This window comes from Chiloscyllium punctatum, chromosome 4 (assembly GCF_047496795.1).
Source record: "Chiloscyllium punctatum isolate Juve2018m chromosome 4, sChiPun1.3, whole genome shotgun sequence".
NCBI lineage: Eukaryota > Metazoa > Chordata > Chondrichthyes > Orectolobiformes > Hemiscylliidae > Chiloscyllium > Chiloscyllium punctatum.
The window spans coordinates 69,146,615-69,168,790 of record NC_092742.1 but is presented as its reverse complement, the minus strand read 5'-3'; the positions used below and the strand labels follow the sequence as shown (position 1 = coordinate 69,168,790).

At 40.4% G+C, this 22,176-nt stretch overlaps 1 protein-coding gene across 3 annotated transcripts in view; it reads left to right on the top strand.

Moving 5' to 3' along the window:
- The window catches only part of akap6 (A kinase (PRKA) anchor protein 6), a 413,822-nt gene that overhangs the window by 21,682 nt on the left and 369,964 nt on the right, over nucleotides 1-22,176 (top strand). For all 3 annotated transcript variants that reach the window (XM_072568962.1, XM_072568963.1, XM_072568964.1), the window contains exons 2-3: nucleotides 8,773-8,918; nucleotides 14,775-15,129. In XM_072568962.1, coding sequence (XP_072425063.1) covers nucleotides 14,818-15,129 — 312 coding nt within the window. In that variant the 5' untranslated portion in view covers nucleotides 8,773-8,918; nucleotides 14,775-14,817. The remainder of the gene's footprint in view (nucleotides 1-8,772; nucleotides 8,919-14,774; nucleotides 15,130-22,176) is intronic.

The window sequence follows — 22,176 nt, the reverse complement described above, 5'->3', positions numbered from 1 at the left end:
TGGACGGATTGGACCGAAGGGTCTGTTTCCATGCTGTACATCTCTTTGACTCTAGTGCTGTAGAAAAGGTTTTCCTAAAGATGCTTGGCAAGAACTCTAGGATTTCAATTGATTCTGAACAATTTGCTTGATTGGGGATGGGTACGGAGGCGGTCAGACTGCTATATACCCATCCCTGGTGGGACCTATTACCTGTCGAAAGAAACTATGCTATTAGCAGCACAAGGTAGACTTAAAAATGAGATGCTAACTCATTGATGCCACAATATAAAACTACATGATTACTAACCAGCAGAAGTAGCATGTTAGAAATGAAAGTTCATGATTCCAAAACCAACAAAGCTCTGCATTTCTGCCACATTCAGTCATGAATGTTGGACAGTCAAACAACTAACTGGGGGAGGGAGCTCCACAAAAACCCCCATTCTGTATAATGGTGGAGTCCAGCATATCTGTGCAAAAGCTGATGCACTTACATCTACTTTTAATCAGCGATACTAATTGGATGGTCTATCTTAGCATTTCCTCAGTCCCAGCTTCAGAGATTCCAGTTTATGGACTGTTGGCTCCAACTCCTTACCAAGCTGTTCAATACAGCTTCAACAGTAGTATTTCTTGACATTGTGGAAAATTACCTAGGTATGCCAAGTCCATAAAATGCATGATAATCCCAAGGTAAGCAATTGCTGCCCCACCAGTTTATTCTCAATCATCAGTCTCCCTCATACCAGGAACTGGGATGTAACTGAGCACTATGAAGCATTCTGAAGTGGGAGGGTTATAAGTCAAATGTCATAGTACACATTGGTACCAATGATATTGGTGGAATGTAGGATGAGATCTTGCTAAACAGTTCAGGGAGGTAGGCAGTAGACTAAAGAACAGGACATCAAAGGTTGTAATCTTTGGATTATTCCTGTGCCATGTGCTAGCTAGTACAGAAATAGGAGAATGGAGCAGATGAATGTTTGGCTCAAGAGTTGGTGCAGGAGGGAAGGTTTTAGATTTCTGGAACACTGGGACTGTGTCTGGGAATGGTGAGACCTCCAGAAGCAGGATGGTTTGCACTTGAACCAAAATGGGACCAACATCCATGTGGAAAGCTTTGTTAGTGCTGTTGGGAGGTGTTTAAACTAGGTCAGCAGGAGGACGGACACACATGTTAGTAAATAGCGACACAGCACACTTCAATGAAGGAACCAAGGCAGAGACAGTTTGGCCATGTTGAGTCTCAAGGGAATAAAGTGAGGCTAGATGGCATCTACTTTAATGCTAGGAGTATTATAGGTAAGACAGATGAGTTAAGGACATAGATTGACATGTGGAATTGTGATGTTGAGGCTACCACAGAGACATGGTTGAGGGAGGGGCAGGACAGCAACTCAACATTCAGGGATATAGGCTTTTCAGGCAGGACAGGGGAGGGTATAAAAGAGGAGGTGGTGTCAGTTACTGGAGTAAGGAGGGATGATATTCTGGAAGAATCTTCAATTGACCCTTTATAGGTAGAATTTAGGAATAAGAAACGTGAAAATGCACTGCTGGAAGTATAACATGGACCTCCAGTCAGCGACCAACAGAGGAGCAGATACGTAGATAATTCACTGAGGAATGTAAAACCAATAATGGGTAATTATGGGATTTCAATGTCCCTTGCATTAATTGGGATCATCACAGTGTAAAGGGTTTAAAGAGGGCAGATTTCTTGAAGCGTGTAAGGAGAGCTTTTTATGGAAAGTTTAACAGCAGTGCAGTGCTGTACCTAATTCTGAGGAATGAAGCTGAACAGATGCTTTAGGTAACAGTGGGAGAGTAATTTATTGATAGCATCCACAACAAACATACATTTTAAGTTTGTTGTAGAAAAGGAAAAAGATGATCTGCAAAACAAAAAGGGTTTTGGATTGGGGCATGTCAGATTTTATTAAAATAAGACAGGGTCTAGCCAAAATAGATTGGGAACATTTACTTGAGGGTAAATCTACAGCATCCCTGGTTGCTGTGGGAGATAATGGAGGAAATTACAGAGGCTATGATCCAATTTTTAAATTCCTGTCTGGCCACACGGGAGGCCAGCTAATGTGGTTCCACTTCATAAGAAATAGACCAGGAGTTTACAGAACGGTGAGCTGGAAGGTGGGACTGGTGTAGAGTTAGAATAGTCATAAATTGGTGATGGTTCAAGTCTTCTCAACTGTTATGATTTGATGATTCAAAGTATTGGAAGGCACTTATTGACAATGCCATCAAGTGGGATTAATTTAACAACAACCTGGCATTAGTTGGCATTGAAGAACCTTATTAAAGATGAGGTCAATGGAAATCAAGTGGGAAAACTCTCTATTGGCTGAAGTCATATTTAGCACAAGGGGAGATAGGTTTGGCTGCAAGAATTCAGTCATTTAAGGTGCAAGACATAACTTCTGCAGTTCCTTAGGATAGTGCCCTAGTCTTAACCGATCCAGCTGCTTCAAGTCCCTAATAATGATCAATGCTAAGAAGAGGGAATCTATTCATGCCCCCAGGCTTTCAAGAACATGACCAACCATCTATTTGGTTAGGTGTAACCATTGATTGGAAACTTAGATAGCCACTCATGTAGACACTGTGGCTTTGAGCAGGTCAGAGAATAGAAATTCTGCTGTGAATATCTCACCTTATGTTTCCTCTAAGCCCTTCATTACGAGATATGAGTCAGGGATATAATGAAATTCCAGTTCCCTGGACAGTTGCAGCTTCAATACAATTAAAGATGGACAACAAATTCTCCCCTTTCCAGAGGCAGCACTTTCTGTGAATGACTAAAAGCCAATGGAGATCATGAATCCTAAAATTTCCTTGAAACTGATTGTTAATGTACAGTGTTTGATTTTGGCCTCAATAATTGCTTCAATGAAATTATTTGCATTTTCTTGCAACACAACACAAAACTATGCTACATTTAATCAAAAAAGTCTTTGTAATCGTTCGACTTTTTAAAAGGCCTCTCCATTCCATTTCATCCCGAGCCTCCTTTTTTATGAGATGTGGCCTTTCAAAACCCAATATGGATTAAAGTCATGTTTTTGTAGCTGACACTGTAAGTGAATGAAAGTTGCTGGAGAAGGCTTTATTCTATTGTTCTTATGAACTGCAGCTGTATTGGTGTTTGAAAACAAACCAAGCCAGTGTTGATATTCCGTTCTCCGCATGATGCCACAATCAGCCGTGTAGAATATCGGTCCCCTCGAATTGGAAAGATTCAAGACTGAACAGTAATCATTGACAGGAATACAGAAAGCTGGGACACCGAGATGTACAGGCTAGTGGATCCATTACTTGGTTCTAATCTGCCTGAATAAAGAGGTCAGTTGTTGGCTGAGAAAGCTTCTTTTTTGGTTTTGATTGATTTTACTGAATGGATAGTATTGAAGAACAATTGCAACAGATGAAGAATAGTTTGGCAATTAAGTTATTGCATCAGAACATTAGAAAAAAAAAATTCTTTACATAGATCAGACAATCTGCTCTGAATTCTCATTTACAGATATCTTAAAGTTAATATTCTCTTTTGTAAGATAATCGTGTTCGATTTATGTGCACAGATAAGCTTTGTATCTAACAAACCTCCAAGATCAAAACGGGGAAATGAGACAGAGAGAAAGATACAATTGAGAGGAAAGTCTCATTCCTTTTACTGACTTCGAACCGTTGCAAAGGCTTCAGATCATCAAAATAAAATGAGGGAGAGAGAAAGAAGAGTTAACTGGTTTGCTCCATCTGCTGTTATTTTTTGTTTTTTTTCATGAAATAACTGAGCATTAAGGAGCTTCAGTGTTGTAGTAAAATAATAATCTACGCAACTTTGTGCTATGATGGATTGGGGAATAACATCAATAATGATCTACATTATCATCAGTTATGTTCATCTTATCTTCCTTAATCAGGGCAGTATGTACATTGATTTACCTTGCACAACAGAATATTTGATTAAAGTATGTGAATTGATCTGCACGTTGATTCATACTATTGCTGCATACTGTGTGTGTTACTGTACAAATGCAGTATTCTAAGGCATGCAGCCAATAGAAGGGAGCCTTTTTATTTGCATTGCTAGAATAGATCTGAAGTTTCCATGATCTAGAGGCATGACACAGGTCAGCAGGTTGCAAAGGTCAGGACTATGCATGCCTCAAATGGCATTCAACCAAACCATTTCTGTTGGGAGAGGACAGTTGTTGGCACGATCCCAGTTAATGTGCTGCTGCTGTGCTAATTTGGTTTTTATATCCATTGGTTCAACAAAATGATAGTCAAGAGGGAAGCTGATTGCTGTGCTGTACATCTGTTTATTGGAAGTCAGATTGCTGCATTTAGGTCGATGCTGATCTGTGGAGTAAAGCAAATCTTTACATGGAATTTGTTTACTAATGTGTGTTCTTTTTTGGGGAAGAAAAACTAAATGATTAGAACTCCTGTTGTTCTTTCAGTGTGGCCTGATTAAAGCAAATCTTTGGCTGATTAAACAATGCAAAGGCTAGGCTGCCTATGCCTGCACTTGATATCTCAGATTTAACTGCAAACAAAGCATATTAAAAAAAACTCATCTTAGTGGAAATGTGCTCAGTGAACTTGTCAGGGCACTGTTCCTCCAGTGATATCAATGCCAGTACAACCGCAATCTATAGACTGATTAAATTGATTTGCTGCATTGTAAATATCTTAACTTCTGTTCATCACATGTTCAACATGTTAACACAGGACAAATTGAAATGGAGTTCAGAATGTAGATTGTCAATATCTGTATGACAGTTGCGTAGTGGACTGCTGCAGTGAAAATCATTTTGTGATTTTACACCTCTAGGTGCAAATATTCGTAAGGCAATTACCATTCAGTTTCCATGGTAGATTTGATTCTGAAAGGCTGTGATGTTGTTTTCTTGACAATACTACCAGGTTTTGGCTTATTTGTGTAATGCATGTGGGATTGCAGCCAGCTCCTGTTTTATTTCATTTGCTTGCTTTGTAGGCAATGTTTAGAATGCCTTTGAATCTCTATATTTAGCTCTGTCAGCTGACATGTGACCAAAGCTGTATGCTTCCTGTGCAAACCTTAGTACACAATTTAACTGAAACAGATTTATCTTGCGTGCAGCATAATATTGAAATGAAGCACAGCAATAATTTGTATATTTTGAACTTTTAAATAATCAGAAAATTTCATTCTGCAAAGATTTTTTTTATTAATCTTGCTACATTTCCTTGTGACTAATTTCCAATAACTGATGAATATTAACAACACTATGGTTTGGATTTAACAAGGTTGTACATATCTCTCACCACCATGTCTGAAATGCCAGTAAGAGGTGGTCCACACAAAAGTCAGGTGTCTCACAGCCTTTTCTCATCATAAAGAGCATTAGTTCTTTAAGGTTGAAACTTATGCCCATATCTTGGGACAAAATCCTGCCCTTTTGTGCTGGCAACTAATCAAATTGCATGACAGCTCTGTAGTGCCAGCAACACTGTAAATGTCCAGTGACCCTTCCTCAGAACTGATGGTAGCTAGGTTTTTATACAGAAGATAGGGCGAGGGAGAGGAGACGGAGGAAACAATAGGTGGGGATAGAGCCCAAAGAGAGAGAAGAACAGTTGAAATAGATAACATAGGCTCGGAGGATGAATTGCTGTTAATGGAGATTGTTCATGGCTGACAATAAGTGTGTATAATAACAGACTACGCGATCGCAAGGTCTGGTATGTGAAGGTGGTGACTAGCCTGAAGGTTATTGAATTCGATATTGAGACCTGAAGGTTGTAGGATCCCCAAGCAGAAAATGAGGTGTTGTTCTTCATCTTACGCTGGGCTTTGCTGGAGTACTGCAGTAAGCCTGCTCCCTAATCTTTGCCTTCAAACATGTCAAAGGGGAGGCCATTAAATCAGCCCTATATATATTGCACTGGTTATTTATACGTGCTTAAAAATTCTCTATCAAGAAAAGACTTAGAGACCTCCAAATATATTTAAGAGTGCATGCTGGAGGTGAAATAGCTTAACCTTTGACAACTGATCACAGCAGATCACTAGTAAGTCTTCCAGCCAGGTCCAGCAGCCAATTGGGGAAAAGAAAAATCACCACTGCCATCAATCCCCTTGAAGGAGATTCCCTGTTTTGAAAATATGTTATATTGTTCCAGATTTCCCATGAGAGAAAACATCCTCTTAAACATCCAACCTCTCAAGCTTCCTCAGAATCCTCTGTGTTCCAGTGCAACCACCTCTCATTGTTCTAAGCTCCGAAGAGTATAAATGAAACCCAGTTAATCTTTCCTCATAACATGACACCTACATTATAGGAATCAGACTCGTGTACCTTCTCCGACCTGCTTCCAATGGTTTATGAAGCATGAAGACCAAAACTGCATTGTCATCCAGGTGTAATCTCACCAACGTCCTGTAGAGTTGTGGCAAAAGATTTCTACATTATATGTCAATTCCTTTACAATGAAGCTCAATATTTATCTTCCTAATGATCTGCTGTACCTGTCTACTGAATTTTTGTGACTAATATAGAAGGACAGCTGGATCCCTCTGCATTGCAGTATTCTCTAGTCGCTTCCTATTTAAATACTATTTTGCTTCTCTATTCTTCCTACCATTTGATCTTCCAGTTCCCCACATTATGTGTCATCTGTAAATTTTTTTTTGCTCACGTGAATTGTTTATATCTCTTTTTAGGTTCCCCTTTAACCTTCTCAGATCGCACTTTACTATTTACCTTTGGATCATTTGCAATTTGAGGAACTATTTGAGGAATCAACGATCTGGCACAGCTTTAGAGGATTACAGCCTAGCTTGGAAAGAACTCAAAAATGGACTGAGGAGAGCTAGGAGGGGGCATCAAAAAGCCCTGGCAGGAAGGATTAGGGAAAACCCAAAGGTGTTCTACACTTATGTGAGGAATAAGAGAATGATCAGAAAGGGAAGGGCCGATCAGGGATAGTGGAGAGAACTTGTGCCTGGACTCTGAAGAGTTAGGGGAGGCCCTAAATGAGTTTTTTGCTTCAGTTTTTGCTAGACAGAGGGACCTTGTTGATAGTGAGAACACCTTGGACCAAGTTAATAGGCTTCAACAAATTGATACTAAGAAAGAGGATGTGCTGGAAATTTTGGGAAGCATCAAGGTAGATAAGTTCCCAGGGCCAGACCAGATAGATCCAAGGTTACTACAGGAAGTGAGGAATGAGATTGTTGCACCTCTGGCAATAAACTTTACATCCTCACTCTCCACAGGAATAGTACCAGATGATTTGAGGGAAGTGAATGTTGTTCCTCTGTTCAAGAAAGGGAATAGGGAAATCCCTGGGAATTACAGACCAGCCAGTCTTACATCTGTGGTAACCAAGGTACTGGAAAGGATTCTGAGAGATAGGAATTCTGACTGTTTGTAACAAAGCATAGTTTGATTAAAGATAGTCAACATGGCTTTGTGAGGAGCAGGTGATCCCTCACAAACCTTATTTAATTCTTTGAAGATGTGATGAGACAGATTGACCAAGGGCGAATATGTGGATGTGGTGTATATGGATTTCAGTAAGACATTTGCTAAGATCCCCCACGGTAAGCTCATTCAGAAACTTAGGAGGTATGGGATACAGGGAGATATGGCTATCTGGATACAGAATTGGCTGGCCGAAAGAAGACAGCAAGTAGTAGTTGATGGAAAGTATTTTGCTTGGAGGTCAGTGACCAGTGGTGACTCTCAGGGATCTGTTCTTGGGCCTCTGTTCTTTGTAGTTTTTATAAACGACTTGGATGAAAAACTGGAAGGGTAGGTTAGTAAGTTTGCCGATGACATGAAGGTTGGTGGTGTAGATAGTGTCGAGGGCTGTTACAGGCTACAACAAGACATTGAAAGGATGCAGAGCTGGGCTGAGAAGTGACAGATGGAGTTCAACCTGGATAAATGCGAAGTGAGTCATTTTGGAAGGCTGAATTTGAATGCTGAATACAGCGTTAAAGATAGGATTCTTGGCAGTGTGGAGGAACAGTGGGATCTTGTGGTCCACAGAGATAGATTCCTCAAAATTGCTACCCAAGTAGATAGGGTAATTAAGAAGGCCTTTCGGCTTTCATTAACAGGGGCATTGAGTTTAGGAGCCGCGAGGTTTTGTTGCAGCTCTATAAAACTCCGGTTATACCATACTTGGAATTTTGTGTCCATTTCTGTTCACCTTATTATAGGAAGGATATAGCTGCTGATTGGAGGGCTTGTCTTATGAAGAGAGGTTGAGTGAGCTAGGGCTTTTCATACTGGAGAGAAGAAGGAAGAGAAGTGACTTGATAAAGGTGTACAAGGCAACGAGAGGTGTAAATAGATAGCCAGAGATTTTTCCCCAAGGTAGAAATGACTGTCACAAGGGGCCATAATTTTAAGGTGATTGGAGGAAGGTATGCGGAGATGTCAGAGGTAGGTTCTTTATGCAAAGAGTGGTGGGTGCATGGAATGCTGTGCCAGCACTGGTAGGGGAGTCAGAGACATGAGGGACATTTAAGCGACTGCTGGACAAGCACATGGACGGCAGTAAATTGAGGGTTGTGTAGGTTAGGTTGATTTGAGATTAAGATAAATGCCTGGCTGAAGGGCCTGTCATGTGCTCTACTGTTCTATGTTCTATGTTGTAAATCTGTTTTCGATGCAATTGGTCCCTTCCTCCAAATCATTAATACAGATTGAAAACTGAACTTATTCTCACATTTGTGCTTTCAATCATTACTTATAATTCTTTCAGTTGCAGATAGAAAAGCGTCAAGGCCAACCTGATAATCTTCATAAAGAAGAAAAGCTCTTCAGAAATAAGCTGAGGAGTTGCAGGCAGTGGTCCTTCAAAATTGGACACAAGTCCATCCCAATCAATAGTGTTGGTGAAAACTACAGGTGAGTTAATGAGACATGTTGAAAACAAGTTCCTTAGATTGACAGGGCAAGTTATAAAAGAAAATAGAAAAAAGCAAAACTCACTAAAAAAAATCAGCAAGTGAAGATTTTATATTCAGCATGAAAGGACCAGGTAAAAGAAGTCAAAGAAGTTTATGTCGTGCCATAATCCACTTGTATGGATAACTCAATAATTTCCATGAAGAAAAATTGCAAAACCATTTTTCAAGGGAAACTATGATGATGAAAAATATTTGTTCATGAGATTTTTGTGTAGAATCGGGTGATGAAATTTCTAAGGAACATGTAGAACGATAAGAACATTGACTTCCATTTATATAAGTCATTACGTACAACAATGACATGTCATAGGAACATTACAAAACAAACCATGACATCAAACTACACAAGGGGATATTAAGTCAGATGACCAAACATTTGGTCAAAGAGGCAAATTTTAAGGTGTGGCCAAAAGGAGAAAAACAAGGGAGAGGGGTGGAGAGGTACAGAAAAGAAATTGTAGAGTTTAGGGCCTGGACAGCTGAAAGCAAGGCCAACACATATTTCACTTGTACCCTCAAAAATATTGACACATTCCTGTAAAACCTAACTAAACTTGCAAAAGGTGATATTAACCAGCGAGTACATCTATAGACACAAATAAATACTGAAATCTGATGACAAACAAGCAGAAATTCGGAAACCTTAGGGATCCCATCAATTTTCATTACTGAATCCTTTTATCTCAGAGATCACAGCCTGACAACTAGTGCTGTATTACAGTGGCGTCCAAACTATGACATGTAGATCACTTATTGCCTCCAAACTGAGGCTACTTGACCTTCAAAGAATATTACAGCACAGAAACAGAAAATTTGATTCATCCTGTCTATAATGTGATTTTCACTAGACTAAGAGGCAGCAAGTCTCGAGGTGGTCGACACCTTCCTGGATCCTCCTCCTCCTCCACTTTGGACAGTGAGGCTTTGATAGTATCCCTGCAGGGCTTCTGCTGTCCATGGGAACTCACCTGCTGTTTCAGAGCCTGGAGCAGAGTGCCTGCTTAGGGAGTCTCAGTGGTGGTCTCAGGATGGTCGGTGCCTTAATACTGGGGATATTAGTCTAGTCAAGGACGCTGGTGCTGGAGCACTGTTAATCCCTACGGATTAGCAGGATCTTGCTCAGGCAGCATTGGTGGGACTGCTCCAGCACCTTGAGGTATCTACTACAGACAGTCCATCTGCTACAGACAGTCCATATCAGAGGGCAGGAAGATTGACCCACACAGATACATTCCATCTCTCATACAGGTTTGAACACACACACACGCTCCATCTCTTATACAAGTTTGAACACACGCACACGTGCAAATATACTCAATGACTCACACAAACACCATCCAACATCTCCTCCCCTACATCCACACATCTGTTGGGTGATTTATTCCACCCATGTGTGTTTCACTGCCCATTCTGTTATTTTTAAATATAAATTATATGGATGTGAACATTGTAGGTGTAGTTAGTAAGTTTGCAGATGGCACCAAAATTGGATGTGTAGTGGACAGCGAGGAAGTTACTTCAGAGTACAATGGGATCTTGATCAGATGGACCAATGGGCTAAGGAGTGGCAGATGGAGTTTATTTTATATAAATGTGAGGTGTTCTATTTTGGAAAGGCAAATCAGAGCAGGACTTATACACTTAATGATAAGGCCCTAGGGGGTTTTGCTGAACAAAGTGACCTTGAGTGTGCAGTTGCTTGAAGGTGGAGCCACAGGTAGATAGGATAGTGAAGAAGGTGTTTTGTATGCTTTCCTTTATTGGTCAGTGCATTGAGTACAGGAGTTGGGAGGTCATGACATTGGATAGGCCACCTTTGGAATATTGCATGCAATTCTGGTCTTCTACCTGTTGGAAAGATGTTGTGAAACTTGAAAGGGTTCAGAAAAGATTTACAAGAATGTTGCCAGGGTTGGAGGATTTAAGCAAAAGGGGGAGGCTGAATAGGCTGGGGCTGTTTTTCCTGGAGCATTGAAGGCTGAGGGGAGGCCTCATGGAGGTTTATACAATCATGGGCATGGATAGGATAAATAGACAAAGTCTAGAACTAGAATGATTAGGTTTAGGGTGAGAGGGGAAAGGTATAAAATGGACTTAAGAGGCAACCTTTTGACTTGGAGGGTGGTGCATGTATGGAATGAGTTGTTAGAGGAAGTGATGGAGACTGGTACAATTGCATTATTTAAAAGGCACCTGGATGGGTATATGAATAGGAAAGGTTTAGGGGGATATGGGCCAGGTGCTGGCAAATGGGACTAGATTCAATTGGGATATCTGGTTGGCATGGACGAGTTGGACCGTAAGGTCTGTTTCCATGCTGTATATCTCTATGACTCTAATTAAATCTGGTTTCTATTCAGTCTACATGGCCTAAATTGTTCTTCTTTTAGAAGCAACATTTATAAAAAATCAAGCTTTAGCAATAGTTTGTGGATGGAGAATGTCACATTCTCACCATTTCCAGTAAAATAATTAAGTTTAAATTGCTCTACAATTTATGTTGCTTGGTACCAAGCTTTCTTCAAAAAACCTCTTGCACTGGGCATGGGTATTTCTGGAAAGGCGAGTATTAATTGTGCATCCCTAAACGCCCTTGAACGGAATGGCTTGCTAGACCATCTCAAAGATCAGTTAACTGTTGACCATATTACTATGGGTTTGGACTGACATCAGGGAAGGATGGCAGTTGATTTTCTCTTATGAACAGGAATGAAACAGATGGGCTTTTACAGTGATCAATGATAGATTCATGGTCTGTATTACTGAGACTAGAGTTCCAAATTAAGTTGAATTTGAATTCCACCAACCATTGTGACGGGATTCGAACCCATGTCCCATGAACATTCACATGGGTTTCTGGATTATTAATCTGATGACATTACTGCAATGCCACCATTTATCCAATAAGAACAATGTGTCAATATTTATCATTTTAGACAATTTCATTATCTTGAAACATGCTCCCTCAGCTTTCTCTGTTCTCATGAAAATTGCCTTAATTGTTCAAGTCTCTTTTCATAACTATTATCTTTCATCCACGATAACAGCCTGGTAAATCCATGTTGCAGTTTTTTTATTGCTTTTATAGGTGTCTTAATTTCAAACCCAAAATGGAGGCAAAAGAAAGCCTATTATATGTTCAACATTATCGATAGCTTTTTAAAATTTCGTACCTTTGAACTCAAAACCAAGGATTCTATTTGCTGTTATTATGCCTTGATTCACTTTTCTACTATCTTTAATGAAACTACCTTGGTGCACAGACAATTCAGTGTAAACTTAGAGTTAAATCTTTCTTCTGCTGTTATGTGGCTATTTGAATTTTATGGATCTGAAGGTTAGAAAGGGCTGTTTTTTTGCTGACTACACCATAAACAGGACACTCAGATCTTTGATATCAGCAATCTGAGATTTTTGTGAACTTTTGAGAATTTGGAAATTAACTTTATATGTGATTCCTGAAGTGATTCACAGTAAAGTATATTTATGTGAAACATTCATAGCATTTAATATTACCTCTCAATTAGCAGTGAAAAAATTCTTAAATCACAGTTAAACCTTCTGATATCAAAATGAAATATCAGGAAGAATGAATATCAATAAATGAACATGATCTTTATACATTCCTACAGAATTGTTTTTTAATTGGCATTGCAAACATAAAAAGGAACAGTGTTAACTTGGAGGTTTATCACCGCCCCTTCCTTCTCAGGGCAAATAGTTCATTCATTATCTTGCACCACCACCATAATGACCACTGTAATTCAAGGAAAATTTCCACAACCATCTCTCAGGTCAACAAAAGTTCGGCAATGAATGTCCTTGTCAGCAGTCTCTGCACCTTAGGAACAGGACTTTTTTCAAAAGGAAATGACAGAACTGTGGGAATTACCTTGATTGTGCTTCCTCACACCCTGCCTTTGGCAGGGATTCATTTCTCCCACTATTTCCATCTCTGATCTGATGTGCCAACTTCCAATTGGCTGCCTCTGACATGATCTTCTTTATCCCTAACTGAGGATTACCCCCATTGTGGTCGACAGGATCTTGCAAATCTGCCCTCACTCCTCCCTCTCCTTCCTAGAAAAACAATAGGGTTCCCTTTGTCCTTACTTTCCACCTCACTTGCCTCGTCATTCAAAGGATCATCCTCTGCCATTTCTGGTACCTCCCCTAGAGTGCCATCACCAAAAACATCTTTCACTCCCCTCCCTTGTCAGTGACACCACTCCTTCATCACTCCTAATATTTCCTTAATTCCTCCATGGCACCTTCTCATGCAGTTACAGAATATGTAACACTTGCCTCTTCACCTCCTCCCTTCTCACTCTCCAAGGCCCCAAAAATACCTGTGAAGCAGCATTTTATTTGTACTTTTTTCAGTCTAGTCTACTGTAGCTACTGCTTACAATATGATCTCCTTTATATTGTCAAGACTGAGTGCAGACTGGGTGACTGCTTTGCAGAACACCTCTTCTATCCATTGGAATGACCACAACCTTCCAGTCATTTGCCATTTCAATCATCTTGATCGCATGCTTACATTTCTGTCCTGGGCCGGCTGCCATGTTCCAATGAAGCACAATGCAATCTTAAGTAATAACACTTCATTTTCTACTCACGTCTCAATTCAATAAGTTCAGAAACTTGTTTACGCTCCATTTTTCTTATGTTCTCTCTCTTAACCTCCTCCGTAAAGCTTTGTCTTGTTTGTGACTTGTTTACTTTATTCTTAGTAAAGAGGACCCATCTTCTCTCTTTCACACCTTAATTTACACATAATTTACATTTCTTTTCCTCTTTCACCACCACGAACAACTGTTTGCACAGTATCACTATGCTGTTTGCATCCTTTCTCCTGCTCTATCTCTGTCAAAACTAAATTAAAAACAACTTTACAACACCTTTCAGTTCTGTGGAAGAATCATAGCAGACTTGAAACATTAACTCAATTTCCTTCTCCAAAGAAGTTATTGGACTTGTTGAGTTTTTCTATCCTTCTATGTTTGTTTCACATTTCCAGCATTCACAGTATTTTGCTTTTAAATAAAGGATAATAACCATCTTGGGGCTTTATGTTTCTTTGAAATAATCAGAGCAGAGGTCGAAGCATGTTCACAAGGGTAAAGTCCATTGAATCCGCATGCTATTTATGAGGAAAGATATATGCATGAATGACATGAATGGAAGTTTTTCATTAAAGAGTTATTTCTCTTTCCATGAAAGGGATAGTTTGCTATAAGTAGTCATGCAAAACATGTCTGGTATATCTCCTCTGAATCACTTCCTGTATGATCCATATAAAAACGCAATATAGTGGATGCTAGGAATTTGAAAAAAAAAGTATAAAATTCTGAAGAACCTCAGTAGATCTGGTGCAGCTGTGGAGAAAGAAGCAGAGTCAATTTTTTGAGTCCAATATGACTCATCTTCAAGACTGAAAGATGCTGGAAAATTGTGTTTATTTTGCTGTTGACAGATAGTGAGGAGGAGCAAGTGGAACACATGTTGGGGAGGCCCAAAGCCAAAGACAAAGGGAATGCTAATGGTAGAAAAGGAGTTTTTGAAGAAGGGTCACGTTGGACTTAAAATGTTAATTGTGTATGATCCATCTTGGCATTCTCTATGACATTAAACATTACTCCTAAAAACATTAAAAACCTAATCCAAAACTGAAAGGAATTGAACTAAATGGGCCCAGTAAGCTTATTTTCAAATGAGATCAAAGTAGGTTGAATTCAGCTTTATTAGCAGACACCTTTCTTATTTTTTGGTGTTGTGTGTGTCTCTTTAGCTGAACACAAAAGGATTCCAGTGTGGCTTTCAGCACAACAGCCATGAGCATCGTACTGTCCCCAGTGTGCAGCCAAAAGTTGGATGCCATGACATCAGATGCATCTCCTATGATCACAAACATGACCCCTCTCGAAGAGCCAGAGGATGAGGGAAGAATGAAGGGACTTGACACTATGCAACGCTATGAGAAGCCACCACCACTTCACACTGGAGCAGACTGGAAAGTTGTCCTTCACTTGCCGGAAATAGAAACGTGGCTTCGTATGACATCAGAGCGGGTTCGAGACCTCACCTACTCTGTCCAGCAGGATACAGAGAATAGACATGTAGACGTTCACCTGGTCCAACTAAAGGTAAGGATAAAGGAAGGACATTTTATTAAAAGAAAAGTGAATTTTGATAAGAAGTAATACATAAACTGAAATTCTATTGGTATTGTACCAGTAAACATAAATCCAGAAATAACATCAAAATAGTTGGAATGAGTATACTTCAGCTGAATAAAATTTCTGTAATGGGTTGTAATTTAATATAATTGAGATGACGTATCTGTGGTTTTGGATAACTGAAAGAAGATGAAGTTATTAGTTTGGCCAATCACCAGTGTTATTGCTCTGATTTTCAAATGCAGCATTTGATATGCATTTTTATATTATGGTGATAAATAAATGTATATTGTTACAGTAGTCAAAGAACTGTAATGAGTAATGATTTGATTTACAGAATTACATGTATTTTAAATTCTATTATGTTAATTTAATTGCAGCAAGCATCGTATAAATATACACCACAAAAGAAGACCATTTGTGCATTGTGACAGGACATGCTCCTTGTTTTTTCTGCCTCAATGCAAGAAATATTCTGAAGAAATATTCTGAAAGTTCACAGTAGCTGGGGAGAAATTATTTCTGTATGCAAGCTGTACTGAAGTTTTCAAAAATATAGGGCAGATGTGCAATTTCACCACACCCAGAATGCAGGAAATGGCTTCTTGATCTGAGTTTTCACTCTTGGATCAGTTGTGCATAATTGGAACAATTCCTGGTTCCAAAACCAAGCCTGGGTGAGAAAGTCATCAAAAACGTTTTTCAATAACAATGACCTTAACAGTTCCAATGAGTTTATATGCTTTTCATACACAGTTATGTCTATTTTCAAAAAGCACCATACCTCTCCCACAGGGTACTAAGCCCCCTCAAAATTGTCCTGGGACCAATCTAGAATAGTATCCTATCTCTCCTAAAGGGTACATCACACCTCAAAAGGAGACCACTTTAACTTAAGTTGCTCTTACAGGTCTGATAGTGTTAAGGGTGGAGAAGCGGAAAGTTTCTTTAATTGTGTTCTTAAGAATTTCTTACAGCAGTATGTATCTGGTCTAACATGAAATTATGCACTATTAGTTCTTGTTCTTGGGAATGAGGTGAGCCTAGTACATTAAAAGCCAGTGGGGGAACATTTAGGGAACAATGATCATTGTATCATGAGGTTTAGGAAGACAGTGAAAAATGACAATGGCCAATCCAGGATAATTTAATTAATTAGCAGAGAGCAAATTTCAACAGGGCAAGCAAAGAACTGGGCCAGTTTGATTAAAACCAAAGGTTGATGGTGAAAGCTGTAGCTGAATAATGGCATACCTTCAAAGGAGAGATAGTTTGAGTGTAGTCAAGTTAAATTGCCTCAAAATGGAAAGATAGGACAAATAAATCTAGAGCTTTCTGGATGACAAGTAGATAGAGAGCAACATAAGAAGAAAATTTGTATATATGACCAATATCAGGTGGTAAATACAATTGAGTACAATGCTGAATGCAGAAGGTGAAAAACTAATAGGCGAAGCAACAATAGATTGTAAGATAAGACTGACAGCTAACATGAAGGAAAATCCCAAAGTCCTTGATAAGCACATAAACTGTAGAGGATCAGTAAAATGAGGAATAAGGTCAATTAGGGACTAAAGAAGGGACTTACAGCTAGAGACAAGATGCGTTCCTGATGTGTTAAATGATTACTTTGCATCCATCTTCATCTGCTAGAAAACTGCTAGCAGCAATTATTCAGGATAAAATGAATAGTCAAATTGAAAATGTAGGTTTCTTGGGAAGATCCAGCATAGATTTGTTAAGGGAAGGTCTTGTCTGACTAACTTGCTGGCATTTTTGAAGAGATAACAGAGATGGTTGATGAAACCAATACTGTTGGTGTTGTAAAGATGGTATCATTTTGGTTTTTGTACTTTTAATTGTGGACTGAAATGAAGAAAGGACTGTTCTAAAACCAAGGACTTTGGAAAGGAATTGCCGCACTTTTATAACCAAGATACTGAAACTCATTGTGTGTGCTGTTTGCTTTGCTGCTGTTTTCAAGCTGTGGGTGAAACAATGAAAATGTAAGCTTTGGCTGGGAAGAAGTAGTTGATTAGTTTGTGCAATTATGAACAGTCATTGATGCCAGAGGTAATCAGCCTGCCGACAATTCTGGAATTGGTTCTGGGGGAGCATATTAGTTTGCAGGTATAAACAATACAATGGGAAGCCTGTGTACCTCTGGAAGGATGTATTGCATCTCTCTCTCTGTGCAATAAATCACTTTAAACCTGAAAAAAGCCAAATATTTTCTCCCATTAGTTGCTATAAACTGTTGCTCTTAAGTAGTAACTAAGAGAGTTTCTGTTAGTATACCAAATGCCTTGTGCCACCTGTGAAAAAGTGAAGGAACCTGAAAAATAGATTGAAGAACAGAAAGTTCTGGAAAGCCAAAATGATCATTTCACTGAATCCTGTGGTCTAGTGCTATTGAATTATGACACCCAGATTTTCTTTCCCTTTATCCTTCAAACCATTTTTTTTTGTTTATCTGTGCCTGTTTGTTTGTGTGCGAAGTGGTTTACAGGGGTTAAGAGTTCCAACTTGGGGACCCATATGTTGATAGTTCATAATTATAATTTCCAAGGATAGCTGAGGAATCCTGGAAAATTTATGGTGTTTATCATTACCCTTAACAACAAACTAACCAGTAATAAACAGTCGAAGAGTGTGGTGCTGGAAAAGCACAGCCAGTCAGGCAGCATCCGAGGAGCAAGAGAATTGATGTTTCAAGCATGAGCTCTTCATCGAGCTATGCTTGAAACGTTGACTCTCCTGCTCCTCAAATGCTGCCTGACTAGTTGTGCTTTCCCAGCACCACACTCATTGACTCTGATCTCCAGCATCTGCAGTGATCACTTTTCCCAGATTAAACAGTCCCAGCTCAGAAGACCTGGGCCAATAGGCTTACTCAATATGCTAAGCGTGGAGGGTACAGCCTTTATGCTATAGTTGGGAGGCGGTTTGCTGGGGTGCAGAATGCTGGGGGAGAAAGGATGTTGATTGTTCAGTCTGTGATCGGAATGTGAGGATGGCAGAACAGCTAAAGTAAAGGTAAAGTAAAATAAAAGGGAAAGAATGGTAGTTGGTTCACTTTGAAGGTGTTAGACTTAATATTAGAAGGCTGTAACATGCCTAATTTGAAGATGAGATGTTGATTCTCCAGTGTGCTGTGTGATTCACTGGAACACTGCAGCAAGCTCAGGACAGACAATGTGGGCATGCGAGCAGGACACTTAAAATGACCAGCTACAGGAAGGTCGTGGTCATGATTATGCACAGAACAGAGGTATTCCACAAAGCGGTCACCCAGTCTATGTTTAGTTTCTCCAATGTAGGGTAGAGGCCATTGGGTGCAGCGAATACAATACACAAGATTGGTGGAAGTACAGGTGAAATGCTGCATCACCCGGAAAGACTATGCCCTTGGATGATGAGCAGGGTGGAGGGGAAGGGGCAGATGTTGCACCTTCTGTGGTTATTGGGAAGATGCTGAGGGAAAAGGGGCCAAGTGTTGGTGGTTAAGGATTGGACTTGGGTGGCCCAGATGGAATGATCCCTACAAAACGCAAACATGGGCAATGAGGAGAAGATGTGTTTGATGGTGGCGTTCTACAGGACTTATCTGAAAGGTTGGAGAATGATCCTTTGAATGCAGAGGCTGGTGGAATGAAAAATTAGGATATGGGTGTCTGATCATGTTGTTGTGAGTGATAGGAAGGGGTAGAGGTGGAAACACGGGTGATAGGTCAGATGTGGTTGAGGGCTCTGTCAACCACAGTGAGTGGGAAACCACGGTCATTGAAGAAGCAAGCAATGTCAACAGCGCCGTTTTGGAAGATGGCTTTATCTCAACAGATACGGCTAGGTGAAAGAACTGGGAGAATGGGATAGAATCCTTGCAGGTCCTGAGATGTGAAGAGCTATAGTGAGGGTAGCTATGGATGGCAGTGTACAGATTATTCCCTGAAATGGAGACAGAGAGGACAAGGAAAGGAAAAGAAGTATTGGAAATGGGCAATGTGAAAGTTATAGAGAGGTGGGAACTGGAGGCAAAATGAACAAAGTTTTCAAGGTCTTGGCAGGAGCATGAAGTGGCACTGAAACAGTCGTTGATGTATTGAGAAAAGAGTTGTGGGAAGGGGCAAGTGTAGGGCTGGAACAAAAATCATTCCACACACCCCATAAAGGGGCAGGGATAACTGGAACCCATGCGAGTGGCCATAGCCACTCTTTTGACTTTGCAGGTTGGATGAAATAAAGGAGAAATTGTTCAGTGAGCGAACAAGTTCAGCCAAGCAGAGGAAGATGATGATGGATGGAGGTTGTTCATGTCTCTGGTTACGGAAGAAGTCGAGAGCTCTCACACCATCCTGGTGGGGGAATAGTGGTACAGAGGGATTAAGTGATTGTTCAGATGAAGCGGTTGGAACGTGAGAATGGCACAATGGTGTGTCTAACTGCCAGACTGGAAAGAACAGACAGTCCCACTGGGGTAGGGGTGAGGGGAGAGAGGACATGGTGACAGGGAATGTAACAAGCAAAGCTCAAAGAAAGGAATGGGATTTAGTTCACAATTTGAAGGTATTGAACTCAATGTTAAGTCCTAAAGGCTGTAAAGTGCTGAGATTGATAGTGAGATGTGGTTCCTCCAGTTTGCTTTGTGATTTACTGGATTATTTGCTGCACTTTGCATGGTGAACCAGAGGCAGTTAGGGTTATGCAGAAGGCATAAGAGGAATTGTGGATGTAGGGGGAAAGGGTCTGAAAAAGTGGAGAGAGGATGGAGTCAAGGCAGAAGGAAATGAGCTCAGTGGGGCAGCAAAAGGCTGCTATGATGAGCCTACTGGGGCAGTCTGGTTTGTGGATTTTGGAAAGAGGTAGTAATGGGTTGTCTGGGTTTGGGAGACTATAAGGTTGGACGCGGAGGGGGGTGGTGAGGAGGAGGAGATGTCTGGAGGTAATGAGATTGGTGACACTCCTGGCAATAATGGCTTGATGTTCAGATGTTCGGGGGAGGTAGGAAGAAGTGTCCGAGAGTTGGCGTTGGGCCTCCACGTGGTAAATATCAATGCACCAGGTGACAACAACACTGTCTTTGTCAGCGGGTTTGATAACAAAGTTAGGGTTGGATCTGAGAGAGCAAAGTGCATCAAATGCTCCAGTGAATCACAGCACAACCTGGAGGAACCACATCTCACTTTCAGTCTCAGCACTTTACAACCTTCTGGATTAAATATTGAGTTCAACGCCTTCAAATTATGAACCAAATCCCATTCCTTTCCTTTCTTTTAGCTTTGCTTGGTACATTTCCTGTCACCATGTCCTCGCTCCCCTCCCCCTACCCCAGAGGGACTATCTGTTCTTTCCAGTCTAGCAGTTAGACACACCATTGTTGTGTCATTCTCACAGTCCAATCACTTAATCTGAACTAGCAACATCCTTTCTCCCCCAACACTCTACACCCCACTATCCCCACTAACCCCCCCCAATTATAGAATAAATGTTGCCCCCTCCACACTTCATGTCAGCTCTGATGAAGAGTCATCTAGACTTGAAACATTAGCTTGCTCCACCTCTCTCCATGGATGCTACCTGACCTGCTGTGATCTCTTAGCATTTGACGTTTTCAGTACAGATTCCAGCATCTGCAGTTATTTGCTCCTGCATTGATAAAGGAACTGATATTTCTGTGGATTTACTGTTTGAGCAAAGCCCTCTTCTTCAGAATTATTGAAATTAAAATAAATGTTCCATATACAAATATCGCAAACATATATCACGCAGTTATTGTAAAAATGCTTCGATAGTGTTCAGTAATATTTCAACTCTGTTAAATAATTCTTCATGACTCAGACTCCAGTCTATTGTCCAAATGTAAATTTATCACCCAGGCGCCAATAGTATGATGACCATTACAGTTATAGAATAGACTAAAGCAACCTAGTTTCTTGCAGACCCAAGGTCACCAAAACTTAGCATCTATAGATATTGTCCCGCTGGCTATGTGTGTGAACTCTGTCATAAGAGGAGCTGTTCCTTGATATATTATATATTCTTTCTTTTTGAGTTAAATCACATGACACCCAGAATGTATTGTGAAATACGTTTCTCCTTACACAACCTTTAGACTTGACATAATGGCCATTGTGATGTGCAATGGTGTTGAAAGTGATGGACAATGTGTCACTAAAGTGGGCTTGCTTTACTTTGGATGGTGTCAAACCCCTTGTGGTGTTGTTGGAGCAGCACACGTGGAGGCAAGTGGGGAGTATTCCTTCACATTCTTGACATGTGCCTTGTGGATGGTGGACAGCATTTGGAAGAGAGGAGGTGACTTAGTCACCACAGAATTCTTAGCTTCTGACCTGCTCTTGTAGCCACAATATTTATATTGCTAGTCCATTCAGTTTCTGGTCATTGGTAACCCCCAGGTTGTTAATAGTGGGGAATTCATCAATGGTAGTGCCATTAAATGTTAAGGGGTAATGGTTATATTCTGTCTTGAAGATAGTCATTGCCTGACATTGTGTGGCACAAGTGTTACTTGTCATTTGTTAGACCAAGCTTGGATGTTGCCGAGGTCATGGACAACAGTCTGTGTCTCGCAGACCTCTATTTTCTCTCCTTCCTTTTCTTAAGCAGTGGGCTTATGCTTAGCTCTTTTCAGTCCTTTGAAACTGTTCTAGAATTCAATTATCAAAGATGAAAACCATTACATTCATTTTCTCTCCAGCAAACTGCATTAAACTGTCAGTTCCAGGGAACGTAGGCTCATAGTGCCACAGAGATGTACAGCACAGAAACAGACCCTTCGGTCCAACTCGTCCATGCTGGCCAGATATCCCAAGCCAACCTAGTCCCATCTGCCAGCATCTGGCCCATATCCCTCCAAACCCTTCCTATTCATATACCCATCCAGATGCTTTTTAAATGTTGCAATTGTACAAGTCTCCACCACTTCCTCTGGCAGCCCATTCCACACATGTACCACCCTCTGCGTGAAAAGATTGCCCCTTAGGTCTCTTTTAT